The sequence below is a fragment of the Globicephala melas genome, chromosome 2 (assembly GCF_963455315.2).
Source record: "Globicephala melas chromosome 2, mGloMel1.2, whole genome shotgun sequence".
NCBI classification, from domain to species: domain Eukaryota; kingdom Metazoa; phylum Chordata; class Mammalia; order Artiodactyla; family Delphinidae; genus Globicephala; species Globicephala melas.
Genome location: NC_083315.2, coordinates 93,281,283 through 93,297,380, shown reverse-complemented (window position 1 = coordinate 93,297,380; position 16,098 = coordinate 93,281,283). Strand labels below are relative to the sequence as shown.

At 52.2% G+C, this 16,098-nt stretch overlaps 1 protein-coding gene across 2 annotated transcripts; it reads left to right on the top strand.

Moving 5' to 3' along the window:
- Nucleotides 1–2,463: 2,463 nt before the first annotated feature.
- Nucleotides 2,464–15,821, top strand: IVD (isovaleryl-CoA dehydrogenase). 2 transcript variants are annotated; one of them, XM_060294460.1, is made up of 13 exons: nucleotides 2,464–2,677; nucleotides 4,417–4,506; nucleotides 4,744–4,795; nucleotides 6,356–6,525; nucleotides 7,467–7,560; nucleotides 7,765–7,901; nucleotides 9,619–9,715; nucleotides 11,035–11,128; nucleotides 11,616–11,697; nucleotides 12,753–12,857; nucleotides 12,969–13,041; nucleotides 13,438–13,517; nucleotides 14,041–14,179. In XM_060294460.1, the coding sequence occupies exons 1-12, from the start codon at nucleotides 2,525–2,527 to the stop codon at nucleotides 13,476–13,478; spliced, it is 1,188 nt and encodes a 395-aa protein (XP_060150443.1). In that variant the 5' UTR covers nucleotides 2,464–2,524; the 3' UTR covers nucleotides 13,479–13,517; nucleotides 14,041–14,179. The 2 variants fall into 2 exon arrangements, with proteins under 2 accessions (XP_060150443.1, XP_030698879.1); XM_030843019.3 differs by lacking the exon at nucleotides 13,438–13,517 and having other exon boundaries at nucleotides 14,041–15,821.
- The last annotated feature ends 277 nt before the right edge of the window (nucleotides 15,822–16,098 follow it).

Sequence of the window (16,098 nt, the reverse complement as noted above, 5' to 3'; positions counted from 1 at the left end):
CCTCTCTGCTCTTCCACCTCTAATCTCAAAGGAAGAACTTGTTGAGTCTAAGGGAAAGGATACAGACAGCCCTAAGGTAATAGCCACCCCCTTTAAGGAGAAACCTGCTCTTACCTATACACCCTTGGACTAGGACAGAACTTAAGGCCTTAACTAAGAAATTTCCAGATTGTTCACAGGATCCCTTGGGGTTTGCTAAACAATTTCATCTTAAAGTAAGAACTTATGAGCCTGGATATTCAAACTTGTACCAGCTCGTACATTTACTAGTCCCTGAAAGTAAAACAAAGGAATGGCTCCAAGAGATATATTGGAAGGTGCCTATGGAAGATTTTCGCAAACATAAGGCTGCAGGTCATCAGAAATGTAGAGAACTTGCCCACAATCTATATCAGGTTATTCCGAAAATCATCTCCACCTGGGGGTGGGGGAACCTTTGATATGAAAGGCAGTGAGCTGAAGAAGAAAACATTTTGGTCTGGACAAGCTGACAGAGCCTGACTTTTGTCTTAGCTGTGTTTGAGACCCTGGACTAATGAATGGGGCACTGTAAGAAGGAACACCAAGTGTTGTCATTAAATATGTAATCTCCTTTATTCCTCCTTGCAATGGGTAGTATTGTTTTCATTTAAAGATGATGAAAGGGGGGACTTCCCCTTGTGGTCCAGTGGTTAAGAATCTTCCTTCCAACGTAGGAGACTCCGGTTTGATCCCTGGTCGGGGAACTAAGATCCCACATCCCACAGGGCAACTAAGCCCGCTTGTGCCTCAACTAGAGAGCCCACGTGCTGCAAACTACAGAGCCCACGCGCCCTGGAGCCCGAGTGCTGCAACCAGGGAGAAGCCCGAAGGCCACAACGAAAGATCCCGCGTGCCACAACTAAGACTCGATGCAGCCAAAAATAAAATTAAATAAATAAATATTTAAAAATAAATAAATAAAGATGATGAACGGGAATTCCCTGGTGGTCCAGTGGTTAGGACTGTGTACTCTTACTGCAGAGCGCCCGATTCAATCCCTGGCGGCTTGGCCAAAAAAAAAAAAGGATGAAACAGAGTCTGAAAAGATCCAAGAAACTTGCCCGAAGTTCCACATCTAAGTAGCAGGATTGCAATGGTGTCCCTGGATTCAGGGCACTAAACTACCTGAGATGAGTTCTTCAAGGGCATTGACCACCCCACAGAAAGGGAAATTAGCAAAGCAAGGAAGGGGATAGAAGCCGAATTCTATCAGCTCTCCTCTTTCCCCTCATATACCATTCTTCCTTTCCTGTCTCCCTGAAATGGAGCAGGACCCTGTGAGGCCCTCCTGTGTACAAATCCTTTCTGTGTCCCCGTTTATTGTTTGTAGGAAAGAGGCATCAGCCTCCTAGACCTTCCCTGAGTGCCAAAGGGCAGATTCAAACAGTTGCTAAATAGAAAAAAGAGGGAATGCAGAAACAAAGGAGGAGCTGTCAAGAAACTATAGTACAACAATAAAGCAGGGTCCTGGTTCCTCCAGAAACCAGGAATATACCTAACAATATCTTTGAGTTCTTCTGCTAGAACTAAGGCCCCACCTAGGTGGAAGATGGTAACTTTAGGCTGAGCACCAGATTCCTGAAATAGCACCTTGTTACCCCGCCACCAACCAATCAGAGGAAAGTCTGCACTTAGTGGAAGATAAGGAAGACTCTGATCCCCCCTCCCCAAATGATTAACTGCGAATGGCTTCCCCCCTTTCTCCCTTTAAAAACTTTCATGGTGGAGCAGACTCTTCAGAGTTGGTTCTTTGACGCGACTCTGCCTTCCCCCCAGGTTGCCTTCTGAATAAAGCAACCCGTCCTTTCCAGCCAACACTTGTCTTTCCAGCAGGAAGCAGCTGAACCCGAGCAGCTGAGTTCGGTCCACCATCACCCCACCCCTGTTAAAAATAAGTCCTGACTCTTGTTCTTAGGTACATTAAATAATTTGGAAGACAGCAACTCCTTAACAACCCCTTTCCCATAAAACTCAATCAAACTCAACAAACCTTGTTACATAATAAAGCAAATTCACTGAGTTATAACCAACGTGTACCCTAGAGCAAGCGCTCTTTTCCCCGATTTGCTTTAACAATGTATTGCTAAGCAAGGGGCATTAGGGGCTTTTCCTTTTGCTTTTTAACACTTGCTTTCCCACAGATGTTTGCAGGTAGGGACTGCTATTTTCAACGCAGGGGGAATACTTATCCTCAACTCAAAAAAGAAGACACTCTTCCTACTCGTCCACTTTAAAAAGACCCAAACTTGACATGACCCCTGCAGGTCCAGCTCCCCCAGCAAGCACACCAGCCTCGCGGGGCGTCGGTCCGCAGGCGGTCACCGCTGATTGGCTGGTGCCGTGGCCGGGGGAAGCGCGGCCTTCCTCGGACAGTGGAGGGTGATTGGCTGCTGGAGACCCACCCCCTCGCCGATTGGGTGGCGGAAGCGAAGCCGGGGATTGGTGGAGCGCCGTAGGACTCGCTCACAGCTGCTGGGGCTCAGGTTCCCAGGACAAGGCCGAGATGGCGACTGTAGCTTGGATACTGGGTCGACGCGTGGCGAGCTGGAGGCCGCGGCCGCCACTGCAGCCGCTCGCCGGCCTGATTACCCAGCGGGCCAACTCGCTGTTGCCCGTGGACGATGCAATCAATGGGCTAAGCGAGGAGCAGAAGCAGGTAGGGAGCCTGACCCCCCTCCCGGCCCATTTTCCGTGCTCGGTGGTCTCCCTGGCGCTCTTCTACCCAGCGCCCACCCAGCCGCGGCGTGTGATCCGGGGGCTGTAGGAGCGCCAGCGCGGGGGCGGCCGCGGGCCCCAGTCTCCCCTCTGTGGCGGAAGCAAGGCCCGGTTGCCGGAGTTAGACGAGGAGTCGAGGATAGGAACGCTCCTGGGAGACCGGGGATGGTGGGGCGGGGGGTGTTTTGGTGGAGGATTGGCAGGACTACCCGCGTGCGGCAAAAGGGCCCTCAATCTGTCTGAAGTCTTCTTACACCTCAATACTGTCTACGGCTGTGGTTCTCAAACCTGGTTAATCATCACCACGGAATCTTTCAAATAAACACCTTGGGGGTGGAGTTGAAATTCACAGTGTATATAATTCTTCAACCTATCGGGTCAAACCACAAAGTTGAAAAAAAACTTGAAAGATGTTGTTACGAATGGGGCTGAACCAGAGCCATTCCTGGAGGAAGGAGACTGTTCACTTGGACACTGGCTTGGAGTTCCCGGGGAATGTGATTCTCCTGTGGCTCTAAGCAAGTGCCTGAGCTTGCCCAGAACCCCAAAGTCCACTTGTATTTACAGTCAGCAGACAGAGCTTTGAATCACCTCAGGCAGAAAGTGTTCAATCCTAGTTCTCAAACTTTCCTGCCAAAAGGAGTTTCTAATCTCTTTTGAATAATCCCTTTTACCCAAAGGCTCAGGGACAAAAAGGAGCCTGACACGTGCCAGGAACTGAAGGGGGCGTGGCTGGAGCACAGTGAGTGGGGGATGAGAAAGGTACTGGGGAAGGTTGGATAGGCTGCAGGGGTCACCTCACACGGGGCCTTCCAGTCCTGGGTAAGGAGTTTGTCTTAATTTTTTTTAAATGGTTAATAAAAAAAGCATAGTTAATTTACAATGTGTTAGTTTCAGGTGTACAACAAAGTGATTCAGTTATACATATACATATATAAGGAGTTTGTCTTTTTTTTTTTTCTTGCGGAACGCGGGCCTCTCACTGTTGTGGCCTCTCCCATTGCAGAGCACAGGCTCCGGACGCGCAGACTCAGCGGCCATGGCGCACAGTAGCCGCTCCATGGCGTGTGGGATCTTCCCGGACCGGGGCACGAACCCGTGTCCCCTGAATCGGCAGGCGGACTCTCAACCATTGCGCCACCAAGGAAGCCCAGGAGTTTGTCTTTTAAGGACAGTGGAAAGCCATGGAATGATTTATGTAGGGGAGTGACATTTAAGAAATAATCTTCAGGGACTTCCCTGGTGGTCCAGTGGTTAAGACTCTGCACTCCCAATGCAGGGGACCCGGGTTTGATCCCTGGTCAGGGAACTAGATCCCACAGGCTACAACTAAAAAATCCCCTATGCCGCAGCCAAATAAATAAATAAGAAATAATCCAAATAAAAATAAATAAATAAATAAATAAATAAATAAAAGAAATAATCTAAATAAATAAAAACCTAACAAATAAATAAAAGCCAAATAAATAAATAAATAAAAAGAAATAATCTTCAGAAAGAGAGGGGAAGATCATCTCTGAGGAAGCATAAACTGGTGGGGCCTCTAGGTTTCAGTTTGATGCTCTTTGGTGAGGCTACTTGTGTCCCGTTTCCCTGAAGGTGTCCTCAGTAGTGGAGACGCTGTCCTCAGGGGCAATTATGTACCGTTTCAGCAGCATCTGTCCACATCTCTCCCTCTAGCTTCGTCAGACCATGGCTAAATTCCTTCAGGAGCATCTAGCACCCCATGCCCAGGAGATTGATCGGAGCAATGAGTTCAAGAACCTGCGAGTGAGTAGTGGGGCCCACTCTGAGGGGCACAGGGGGCAGACTGGGAGCTGGGCGGGGATGGCCTGGGAATTGTACTGCTGCCTGGCAGAGCTCTCATAGTCTTCTGGTAAATGAAAGCCCCCTAAGAATGCAGCCCCTTTCTGTGAAGCCCTTGGGTCTTGTTGTTCCAGATATGCCAGGCCCCTGTGACTGTCTGCTTTCTCACAACCCACTATACTCACTCCATTCTGTTGGCAGGAGTTTTGGAAGCAGCTGGGGAACCTAGGGGTCTTGGGTGTCACAGCCCCTGGTGAGTATGGTTTCTTTCCCTACAGAGAACTTGTCTTGCATGCCCTTTAAAACCATTCCCAAAAGAAACAGGAAAGGAGAAGAAAGATCATACTCGGAGAAACCAGAGTCTCTTCCCACTTGGAGCTGAGAAAGTGCCCAGTGACTGTCAACCCAGAGAAGAGTAAACTCTTCTGTGTCTTTAGGCAGTGATGTTAACAAGGCAAAGAATTTAGGTCTGTGTGGTTCACTTGGGTCACCCAGTGCATGCTTAACAAGTTCCCCCAGGTGATCTGGGGAGTTTAGAAAACTCCAGATCAAGCAGTGGTCTGAGTACCTCAGTCTTACTGCCTCGCATAATCCCTAGGCTCTGCCCTACCAGTAGCATCGAGGCAGTACCACTCAGGACAGTGTGTTCCTATGGGGGACGCCTGTGTTCTCTGCCCACAGCTGGGCCCTAGAGCTCATCTGGAAGCAGACGGAGGTAGAGGGGAGAGGGATGCCTGTCTGAGCCTCCACAGTGAGGTGGCCAGATGATGTATTTAACAGGTTGTCCCTGGGCCTGTCCAGAGTCCCCTGTGGGTCTTGCTACTTGTTTCCAGGGGGAGAGGGCAGGGAGCTGGTGGGCTTTGTCTCAGATGTTGGCCTCTAGAGCAAAGGCCAGTCCTGGCTTGCGGTACCTTGTAAAGAGGTGAGCCTATGGCCTCGCCAGCCAAAGCCTGGACAGCCCACCCTACTTTGGCCTGTGTTCAGTGGGCATTAGAGTAGCGGTGGACCACAGTATTCTCTCCTTACGTCCTCCCCTCACCACTTGGAGACAGTTCCTGGGATTTAAGCTGATCGTACAAAGTTACATCATGAGTAATGAGGTAACCACTTAAAAATTAATTTAGACTATCTTAACGTACAATAGTAGGGGGAAGGTTGCTGGGAACTCTCAAACAAGACTCTTTCTCCCATTGTGTCTTGGGGGTTTATGAGCCCCCATAAAGAATATTCTTCTGAATCAGATGCTAGTTAATGGAAGAAAGAGGCAGTTAGGAATCAGATGAAAACCCTATCCAGGGACAACCTTGAAAAAAAAGCCAGATATGAGTTCTGGTTTCCACATGGTGTCCTGGTAGCAGTTTCTAACGTTACCCGCCCGTGGGCTTTCCTTCCTGGAGTCGTGCAGGTGGGGCTAACCCTTCCCTAGAGCCAAGGACCAGCCTGACTTCTTGGTCAGAGTGAACATACACAGAGGGCCTTGCCAGGGTTTACCCAGACAGCAGGGCGGAGGGAGGGGAGGCTGGCACCAGGTGACCCAGCCTCTTTGATTTTGATGTTTGGGATAAAGCAGGAGTTGCAATGACTGTTTTCTGAACCATGCCTCAGCTGACCAGAGGCAGCAGCAGGCAAAACCAATTCTGTGAGCTTGCAAGCAGGGTCCACAGCATCCGCCTGTTGACCTTGCTAGAGGGAACTTGGAATAGGTGCTATAAGAGTGTTCCTCTACTGCAAATAAATGTAAGATTCCTCTCAGTGTCCTCATTTAACCGGGCTGCCTTTTCCACTCCCCTGCGCCCACCACCCCGACCCCTAGTTCATTATGGTGGCTCTGGCCTGGGCTACCTGGAACACGTGCTGGTGATGGAGGAGATATCCCGAGTCTCTGGAGCAGTGGGTCTCAGTTATGGTGCCCACTCCAACCTCTGCCTCAACCAAATTGTTCGTAATGGAAACGAGGCCCAGAAGGAGAAGTACCTCCCCAAGGTGAGGAAATGGGGATGGAGAAACACGCTGATCGCATGGTGCAACCACCAGCCATGAGGCTTCTCCCCCATTGGGGAGGGCTGGTCAGCCTTGCTTTCTGTAGCATGCTGCTGCCCTGAAACTGATAGGGGTAGGAAGGGGTCAGGGATTTGTTTTAAAATACTTCAGTCAGGGCTTCCCTGGTGGTGCAGTGGTTAAGAATATGCCTGTCAATGCAGGGGACACGGGTTAGAGCCCTGGTCGGAGAAGCTCCCACGTGCCGTGGAGCAGCTAAGCCCGTGCGCCACAACTACTGAGCCTGCGCTCTAGAGCCCGCGAGCCACAGCTACTGAAGCCTGCGTGCCTAGAGCCCGTGCTCCACAACAAGAGAAGCCACCGCAATGAGAAGCCCGCGCACTGCAACGAAGAGTAGCCCCTGTTCTCCGCAACTAGAGAAATCCCGGGCAGCAAAGAAGGCCCAACTCAGCCAAAAATAAATTAAGAAAATAAAAAACTAAAATATGACACTAAAAAAAGAATAAAATACTTCAATCAAAAAAATTAAAAATAGGAACTTCCCTGGTGGTCCAGTGGTTAAGATTCCGTGCTTCCAATGCAGGGGGCGTGGGTTCCATTCCTGGTCGGGGACTGTCAAGCCACATGGCACAGACAAAAAACAAATTAAAAATAGGGCCAGAACCCCTGAGTCAGTCACTGGACAACATTTACTGGGCATTTTAAGAAATGAAAGCCTAGGACTAGCTTCCCTTGCAAAGGGAATGGGCATAGAAGAGAAAGCTTCAGGCTTGTGGCTATGGGGCTTCTCTTCTAGGACTTTACCTATGCCCAGATCTGAAAGAAGTTGGAAGGGGTGTCATGTGACCAGGCAAGACATGGTATCAGTGAGCCCCTGTAGGGTATTTCTGAAGTCATAACAAGGCCCTTTGGGGTTTTCCTTGCAGCTGATCAGCGGTGAATACGTCGGAGCCCTGGCCATGAGTGAGACAAATGCTGGCTCCGATGTTGTCTCCATGAAGCTGAAAGCAGAAAAGAAAGGTGAGGATCCCCTTGATTTGAGAGCTGGAGTGGGCAGAGGGACAGACCTTCGAGGTGAGGGAGCAGTGACTGGAGGTGGCCTCTGCTGGGTTTCTAGAAGCACTTGCCAGCTGGACAGCTTTTTGGTCAACAGAAGGTCTGGAGAACTGACTGGCTGAGACAGGCCCATACAGCTTATGCAAGTAGCCAACTTCCTATCCTTAGGAGACCACTATGTCCTGAATGGCAACAAATTCTGGATCACCAATGGCCCTGATGCTGATGTCCTTATTGTCTATGCCAAGACAGATCTGGCTGCTGTGCCAGCTTCTCGGGGCATCACAGCCTTCATTGTGGAGAAGGTGAGTGTAGGGGAGTGTATGGTGGGAGGCTTTTATCTCCTGAAAGTGGCACCAGAGATGACCTCCTTCGGGTGATTGCAAAGACCATCAGGGTTGTGTGCTCTGCCAAGGCTCCCTCCTGGGATGGGGCTGAGGCGGGAATGGAGACTGAAAGGAGGGTGGCCAAAAAGTGGAATTCAGGGAGGAGGGGTCAAGTCTGAGGATGGTGGAGCCATCCACAGAGCCGGGCTGTCCGGAGGTCCAGGAAGATGAGGACTGAAGGGAGGCCACCAGCTTTGACAATCAGGGTGTCACTGGTGGACTTGGAGAGAGCAGCCATGGGAGCCCAAGGTATGAGTGAGGATGCAGGTGGAGACCGGAGACTGCACCTTCCAAGTCTTGTCAGTAAAAACACAAGGGAGACAGCAGGAGTTAGAATGAAAAGTTGGGAGTTTCAGTTTGCTTTTAGGAATGGGAGAGAACTGAGCAAATTTTTTGGTAAAGAGAAAAGAAAATAGGAGAAGGAGAAAGTGAGATGCATGAGAGAGAGTGAGCAAAGCACAATGGTGAGTTGAGGGAGAAGAGGCACGGGTGGGGGATGGTGATGGTGATGGTGGAGGAACCATCTGCCTAATGGTCATGAAGTAGGAGGCCAGGGCCCCTGGGAGGGCAGGGGGACCATGGGGGCAGGGGAGTTGGTAGAGAGTTTCGTGAATGAGTGTTTTAAAGATTTGCAGTACCCTCCATAAGGAGAGGGAGAGAGTGTTTCGGAATGGGACTGGAGGACAAGAAAAGTGAGTAGCCCAAAGGGCGTGGCTGAGATGGGAACTCTCCAGGTTGAGTCACGCTGCTCTCATCTCCTAGAGGAGAGGGAAACAACACCTGGCAGTGCTCTGATGGGCATATGCCAACGCGTTCTGCATCTGATTAGTCCAGGTCAGAGCACACAGGTGGTTGAGTTGAACCCTGGGTGGGACTCCATTAGGTACAGGTGGCAGAGGAACAAGGTGGCAAAGGAATTGAGTGGGCTGGGGAGAGTGTCTTAGAAGTGATTTCCTGGGGCTTCCCTCGTGGCACAGTGGTTGAGAATCCGCCTGCCGACGCAGGGGACACGGGCTTGAGCCCTGGTCCGGGAAGATCCCACATGCCGCAGAGCAACTAAGCCCATGTGCCACAGCTACTGAGCCTGCGCTCTAGAGCCCGCAAGCCACAACTACTGAGCCCGCGTGCTGCAACTACTGAAGCCCACGCGCCTAGAGCCCGTGTTCTGCAACAAGAGAAGCCACAGCAATGAGAAGCCCACACACCGCAACAAAGAGTAGCCCCCCTCGCCGCAACTAGAGAAAGCCTGTGCGCAGCAACAAAGACCCAACACAGCCAATAAAAATAAATTAAAATTTTAAAAAATCTTTAAAAAAAAAAAAAGAAGTGATTTCCCCCAAGGAAGGGAACCAAAGCCAGGAAGGGTCAGAAGGGCGCCGGGGATCTGGCATTTCACTGGGAAAGAACCGGTCTCCCGAGAACTGGTGAGAATGCAGCCAGCAGCAGGGGAGGCTGGGGTGGAGTGTCAGGGCAGCGCCTCCAGAAATGGGGTGGTTGCATACAGAGTGAGTAGACGCTGGTGTATCAGGCAAATACAGGGACTGGATGGAAAGATGGTTACTTCCCAGGGGTTTCCCTTTTCTTGGCCCCCTTGGGGACTGCTCTGTAATCAGGGCCACCTTTTATTCCCATAAAGGGTATGCCAGGCTTCAGCACCTCCAAGAAGCTGGACAAGCTGGGGATGAGGGGCTCTAACACCTGCGAGCTAATCTTTGAGGACTGCGAGGTTCCTGGTGAGTCTCTGAGAACGAGGGAGCCCCTGTCCTGACCCCATCACACGCTGAGAAAGCCCATCTCGGGCTTGGAGAGCCTCACCATTGTTAGCTCACCAATGGTACGTGGCCAGACAGTGGGCCTGCCACTGTGCCCTTGCCCACTGGCCCATAGGTGTTGGTTTCAATCTGGACAGCTGTCCTTCCCGGCCAGAGCTCCGGCAGCTGTATGCCCTACTGTGGCTTCAGGGAAGGGTGGTGTTCCCTATGTGGACCACACACTGTGCCTGGGGCTGGTATTCCAGTATCTGGAGTAGAAAGGTAAGATCTGCCCTTACCCACTCACGTCCTTCAGACGTCCTTGTATGTACAATTGCCTGTACAGCCTGTGTGAGGTATTCATTAACAATGCTAGAAAAAACATCTAAATAAACTGATGGAAGCTGGACTCGGTGAAGGGAAGGCAGTTCAGTTTATAGGTATTTCTCCCCTGAAGTGTAAGTGCAAGTGTGCCACATCATGAGAGAACCAGCACGCCTGTCACGCGCTGATGAGACGGAAGGCACAGATTGGATCACCAGTTAGGATGGTTCTGTGTCTCAGCCATAAATCATCCCTCTGCCCCACGATCCGCCACCTGAGAAAAGTGTGCTTTAGTCATAAGGAGCATCTAGGGAGGGACGATCAGTGCAGAGCCTTCTTTGTCGGCAAGGAAAAAATTCCACTAGCATTAAAGACAGGTCAGTGGTGTCAACTCTTTGCACTCAGCTTCCTGCCCACACCTCCCCAGGCCATCCAGTGTCCTTGCTTCCTGGGTGGGGAGGTACTCAGCAGTTTCTGTCACCAGCACTGAATGGCCCATCTCCTGGACAGGCTCTTCCATGGACCACCCAGGGGAGGGTGGAGGGTAGTATTAACCAGAGCAGACTCAACCTGGGGGAAAGAGTAATTCTCTGGTTCCTTTATGGGCACAAGTGTGTTAAAAAGAAAAATTGGGAGAGGTTGGATGACTTCTAGACCAAACTAGCTTTTCTTCTTTCCCACCCAAGGCAGCTCAAGAAGAGAAGGGGAGGATCTAAGGATTGGGCCTGTGTGTCTGGTCTTGGGGATGGTGCGTGTGTTGGGGGCAGGGTGAGGGGAGCATGTCCCCACTAGCAAACTCCACTTCTGACTGGAAGTGGTAAACTCCATCCTTTTCCTCACCTGGAGCCCTAGTTGAAGGTCAGGTAACATATTTTAATGCCTTGTGAGAGAGCCACGTTACTAAACCCAGCAACTTTTCTAAAAGCGAGGAGGCTGTGGACAGCCCCCTTGCCCCTGACCAGCACTTTTCCCTGCAGCTGCCAACGTCCTGGGCCATCGAAGTAAGGGCGTCTACGTGCTGATGAGTGGGCTGGACCTGGAGCGGCTGGTGCTGGCCGGTGGGCCCCTCGGGTGAGTGTGAGGCTCGGGGTGGGGGGGGGAGCTGGGCTCTTGTAGCCTCCTCAGCAGGTGGGGCCGCAGCCCTCCCCTTGGGGCCGATGGGAGCCTGTACCTTATCTCCTGGACACAAAAAATTACCTTTCCTCTCACGTTTACTTTCTTTGCACTGAAGGCAAGTATCACTGGGTGACAGACACAAGGCCTGAGGAGCCACCCTGCTTAGTTACTCAGATGTGAAGCAAGACGCCTGAGCTCTAACCATCTACGAAGGGTCCCGCCACTCCGCCTGGTCTCAGGGGAAGGGGCACTGACTGCCGGGCAGTCGGCGCGGTGACTGAGCAGGGCTGACAAGGGTCCTCACGCTCCTTTTCTCCTCCCTGGGACGCCAGCTCCTTGTCTTGCTGGGCTGCCCCCCAGGCCTTTCCACACTAGCATTTGCCCCCCAACCAGCAATGGGGTAACAGCGAGGCCCCTCGCCAGCGTTCTCTCCTTCCCGCAGGATCATGCAGGCCATCCTCGACCACGCTATTCCCTACCTACACGTGAGGGAAGCCTTTGGCCAGAAGATCGGCCACTTCCAGGTGAGTGGAATGGTTTTGTTAAGATGTACTCTTTCGTTGGGTTCAGGTTTTCTTTAACAAATGAACAAATAGGGCACTTGCTGTGGGCATTTACTATCCTTCGTCAAAAAAATGAGTTTGAGGGACTTCCCTGGTGGCACAGTGGTTGGGAATCCGCCTGCCAGTGCAGGGGACATGGGTTCGAGCCCTGGTCTGGGAAGATCCCACATGCCGTGGAGCAACTAAGCCCGTGCGCCACAACTGCTGAGCCTGTGCTCTAGGGCCAATGAGCCACAGCTGCTGAAGCCCGCGTGCCACAACTACTGAAACCCCAGTGCCTAGAGCCCGTGCTCTGCAACGAGAGAAGCCACAGCAATGAGGAGCCCGCACACCACAATGTAGAGTAGCACCCGCTCGCCCCAACTAGAGAAAGCCCATGTGCAGCAACAAAGACCTGACACAGCCAAAAATAAATAATAAATAAATTTTTTTAAAAAAATGAGTTTGAGGGAATGCCCTGGCGGTCCAGTGGTTGGGACTCCGTGCTTCCACTGCAGGGGGCCCAGGCTTGATCCCTGGTGGGGGAACTAAGATCCCGCAAGCCTCAAGCCTCGTGGCGTGGCCAAAAAAACAAAAAAATGAGCGAATGCTTGGGGCGCAGGCTTCCTCAGCATGCTACCTGGCTTTGAAAGCTGTCAGGCAGTTCATCTCCTGTCACCCCCCTTCCTGTTTGAGATGAATGAATGAGGCATTGTAGGATTGGAGGGTGAAGGGAGCAGATTGTGGGGAGGGAGTAGCATGTTGAGTCACACTTTCTGGGCTGCGGGACGGTCGGTAATGAGGGTCGTGTGAGTGGAGGGCCAGGTCCACAATGCAGCAGCTGCTCTCTGGCCTTAACTCCAGACCTGCTACCATGTCTGTCATCCTAAGCAAGTCCCACCACCTCCTCTCTGTGCCCCGGGTCCCCATTCCTGGCTGTCAGGTTGCTACTGCTGACCTACTTTTGGTAACTAGGGAATGATTCTGAGAAGAGCGTGTCTCCACCACACTGACCTGTGGGCTCCCTTTGTGTGCAGTTGATGCAGGGGAAGATGGCAGACATGTACACCCGCCTCATGGCCTGTCGGCAGTACGTCTACAATGTCGCCAAGGCCTGTGATGAGGGCTACTGCACTGCCAAGGTAAGGGCTGGGCCCAGAGGAGAGCGCGCCGGGGCAGGGGTGGCTGCTGGGCCCCCTCCCCTCCATGTGGCCCCGGCGGGGGCCCTGCTGACACGGAACCTCCTCCCACAGGACTGCGCTGGGGTGATTCTTTACTCAGCCGAGTGCGCCACACAGGTAGCCCTGGACGGCATCCAGTGTTTGGGTGAGCGGCCCCCACTCCTCACCCTGTGCTTCAGCTGAGCTGCACCCTTAGGTTCCTCCTGCCCCAGTTACTGGGAGGACATGGAAAAGCAAAGAAGAAAACTGCCAGAGGCCACAGGTTGCTACTGTCTCCAGTAGTGCCCCCCTCTTACCCTCCCAGCCTCGTCCTATGGGCACTGGGGAGTGGGGAAGAGGAGACGCCTCAGAGGTGGAACAGCCTCACTTCAATGCCGCATAGTGGTTGAGAGCACAGGCTTGAGCCAGACGGCCTAGGTTCAAATCCTGGCTCTACCACTGACCAGCTTTGTGACTTGTGCAAATTACTTCACCTCTCTGGGCCTGGCCCCCAGTAAGTGCTATGCAGTAGTTTCTTGTCCCCCTTCTCCATGTTTGCCAGTGGTTCTCCCCTACCTTTGCCTGGCATCCTCAGCACTCTGAGTGGACTTCCGGCCTCCTGTCCACCCTCCCCACAATTAGGTAATCCCCACCCCATCCCTCTCACCACCTTTTTTTTTTTTTTTTAATTTATTTTTGGCTGTGTTGGATCTTCGTTGCTGTGCGCGGGCTTTCTCTAGTTGCGGTGAGCGGGGGCTACTCTTCGTTGCAGTGCGCAGGTTTCTCATTGCGGTGGCTTCTCTTGTTGCAGAACACGGGCTCTAGGCGCATGGGCTTCACTAGTTGCAGCACACGGGCTCAGTAGTTGTGGCTCATGGGCTCTAGAGCGCAGGCTCAGTAGTTGTGGCGCATGGGCTTAGCTGCTCTGTGGCATGTGGATCTTCCCAGACCAGGGCTCGAACCCGTGTCCCCTTCATTGGCAGGCGGATTCTTAACCACTGCGCCACCAGGGAAACCTCTCATCACCTTTTGCTGCTTCTCTTCAATCAGTCTCTCCTCCTAGCCCATTTCTATGTATTTGATCTTCTGTTTGCTTTCCTCGCTTTGCCCACTGCCCATCACTTTTCCTGTTGTCCTTTCTTCTGTGCCCAAACCATGGCTGCAGGTGGCAATGGCTACATCAATGACTTCCCCATGGGCCGCTTTCTGAGAGATGCCAAGCTGTATGAGATCGGGGCTGGGACCAGTGAGGTGAGGCGGCTAGTCATCGGCAGAGCCTTCAACGCAGAATTCCACTAACTCCAAGACACTTCATCCCCTTTCCCAGCACCTAGAGGCCTTTCTCTGGAAGGAGAGACGCGGCAGCTCTTCTCCAGGCAGGCCCTGCCCACTGGCCCAGGGAAAGTGTGCAGCAGCTTAACATGGACTCCTCAGGAAGCATGCTGGCTTTTCTGGGGCTCAGTGGGAGGGCTTTGGTGACTCTGCGCCCTTGCTCTCTAACTTCAAGCCTGATGCCCCACCCCCGCTCCCAGGGTGGGCACCTTTTTTCCTGGTGAGCCTCTGCCAGGGAACTCTGCTCAAGTACACAAGAAGCGTTGCCCCTCTCCTTCATTTGAACTTGGTAGCGTCTTTTCTTTCTGGGGAAAAATACCCCCCAAACCTAGCCTCTGTTTCTGCCAATTTCTAGAGGCATCAGCTCTCAGCAGCTTGTGAGTGGGCACCCCCTCTGCAGCAACCCCTCCATCCCTCATTCTTTAAGCTGAAATCCTACCACTGGGGTAGAGGTCTGGAAATAGGCATCTCAGAACACCTGTGCCACCCAGAGTCCACGGTGGGGCAGAGGTCAGCGTGCTCGTGAAGGACGGGGCTCAATGCCTCCAGCACAACGCTGCCACCGCCACCGTCCAGTCCTGGCCATGTGACAGCCCACAGCTGACTGGGCAGCAGGCCTGGGTTGGCTGGCTTAACTCCAGCCAAGGCTGCCTGCATACATTTCTCTGGACACCCTATGGCTAATTTTGTTACAACTGCACAGTGGCTGCTGCCATTTTGTATTAAACATTTCGTGAAGCAAACCCATCTGCTTCTAAACTGGTGTTTTGGGGGAGAAGCAGTCTACTTGCTACTGCCTTCTGTCTGGCTCCAGCCCTATGTCCTTGGAGAGTGGCTGGTCCGGGTCCTGCTTCTGGCCCTTCAGCCTGCTCATTGGTGATAGGGGACACAGGGGTGGAATCAGCCCTTAGGATAGAGGAGTTCTCAACCTCCCTTTTCCAGATCTCCCAGTGATTTTTTAAAGAAAGGAGGGAGCGGTAAGAGTCTTGGAGCTAGAAGGAAGCTCGTAAGTTTCTGGAAACCATCCCCATGTTTAAGATCAAGACAATTTGATTTTCCCAAGGTCAGAACTGGAGCTAGAATCCAGATCAGCAGAAATAGGGGTTCTGGGAATGCCAGGCTGGGGCCCTACTACATGGCCGCCTGGATGGAGCACAGCGAGAGTGGGACAGTTTTGGGTTGTCCCACCCCATCTAATTCCCTAAAAGAGAACTGGTTTTCTTGGCCCTCAGCCCAGCAGCGCCTGTTCTGACTTTCGGTCCTGGCCTATAGCCAAGAGCTGTTCCCAGCCTGATGCTTGTGACAGGTGGAGCTAGCTCCTTACCAGCCCCAGCCCAGTCCTATCCTGAGGGGCTTGTGGCCCTGTCCCTTCACTTCCCCACCCTGCTCCCTACTACGTTGGAGATGAATGTGGCTAAAATGGTGGTCTTGTTGGTTATAAAGTGTAGCTGGAACGAACAACCCGAAGACGTTCAGAATGGGATGCTTCATCCAGTCGGTGTGGGTAACAGAGCTCTGCCACCAACTTGGGGAGGATGATTATTCTCCCAATGCTATATGTGAAACAGAAATGTTATAAAATAAAGCCACAAAAGTGTAGCCTGAGTCATGAATGATGGGAGAGCAGGGGGCACTGGTTCTTGGTATTTGGGGTTGTTATGTGCATTGCGCAACTCTGCAGTACCAGCTCCCAGCACCACTCCTTCCTGGGGCTGCCTCATTCCACTCCAGTTTTAGGCAGGTCATTATCAGCCCAGCTCCCCTGTTGACTACCATGCCATTCTTTGTTCTCCTACTGTTTGCCCCGTCGGATGGCAACAGAAGCTAAGAGAATGGTTTTCCAAGTGTGGTCTGGGCACACCCTTTATCAGAATTTAGCAACCTGTAAAAA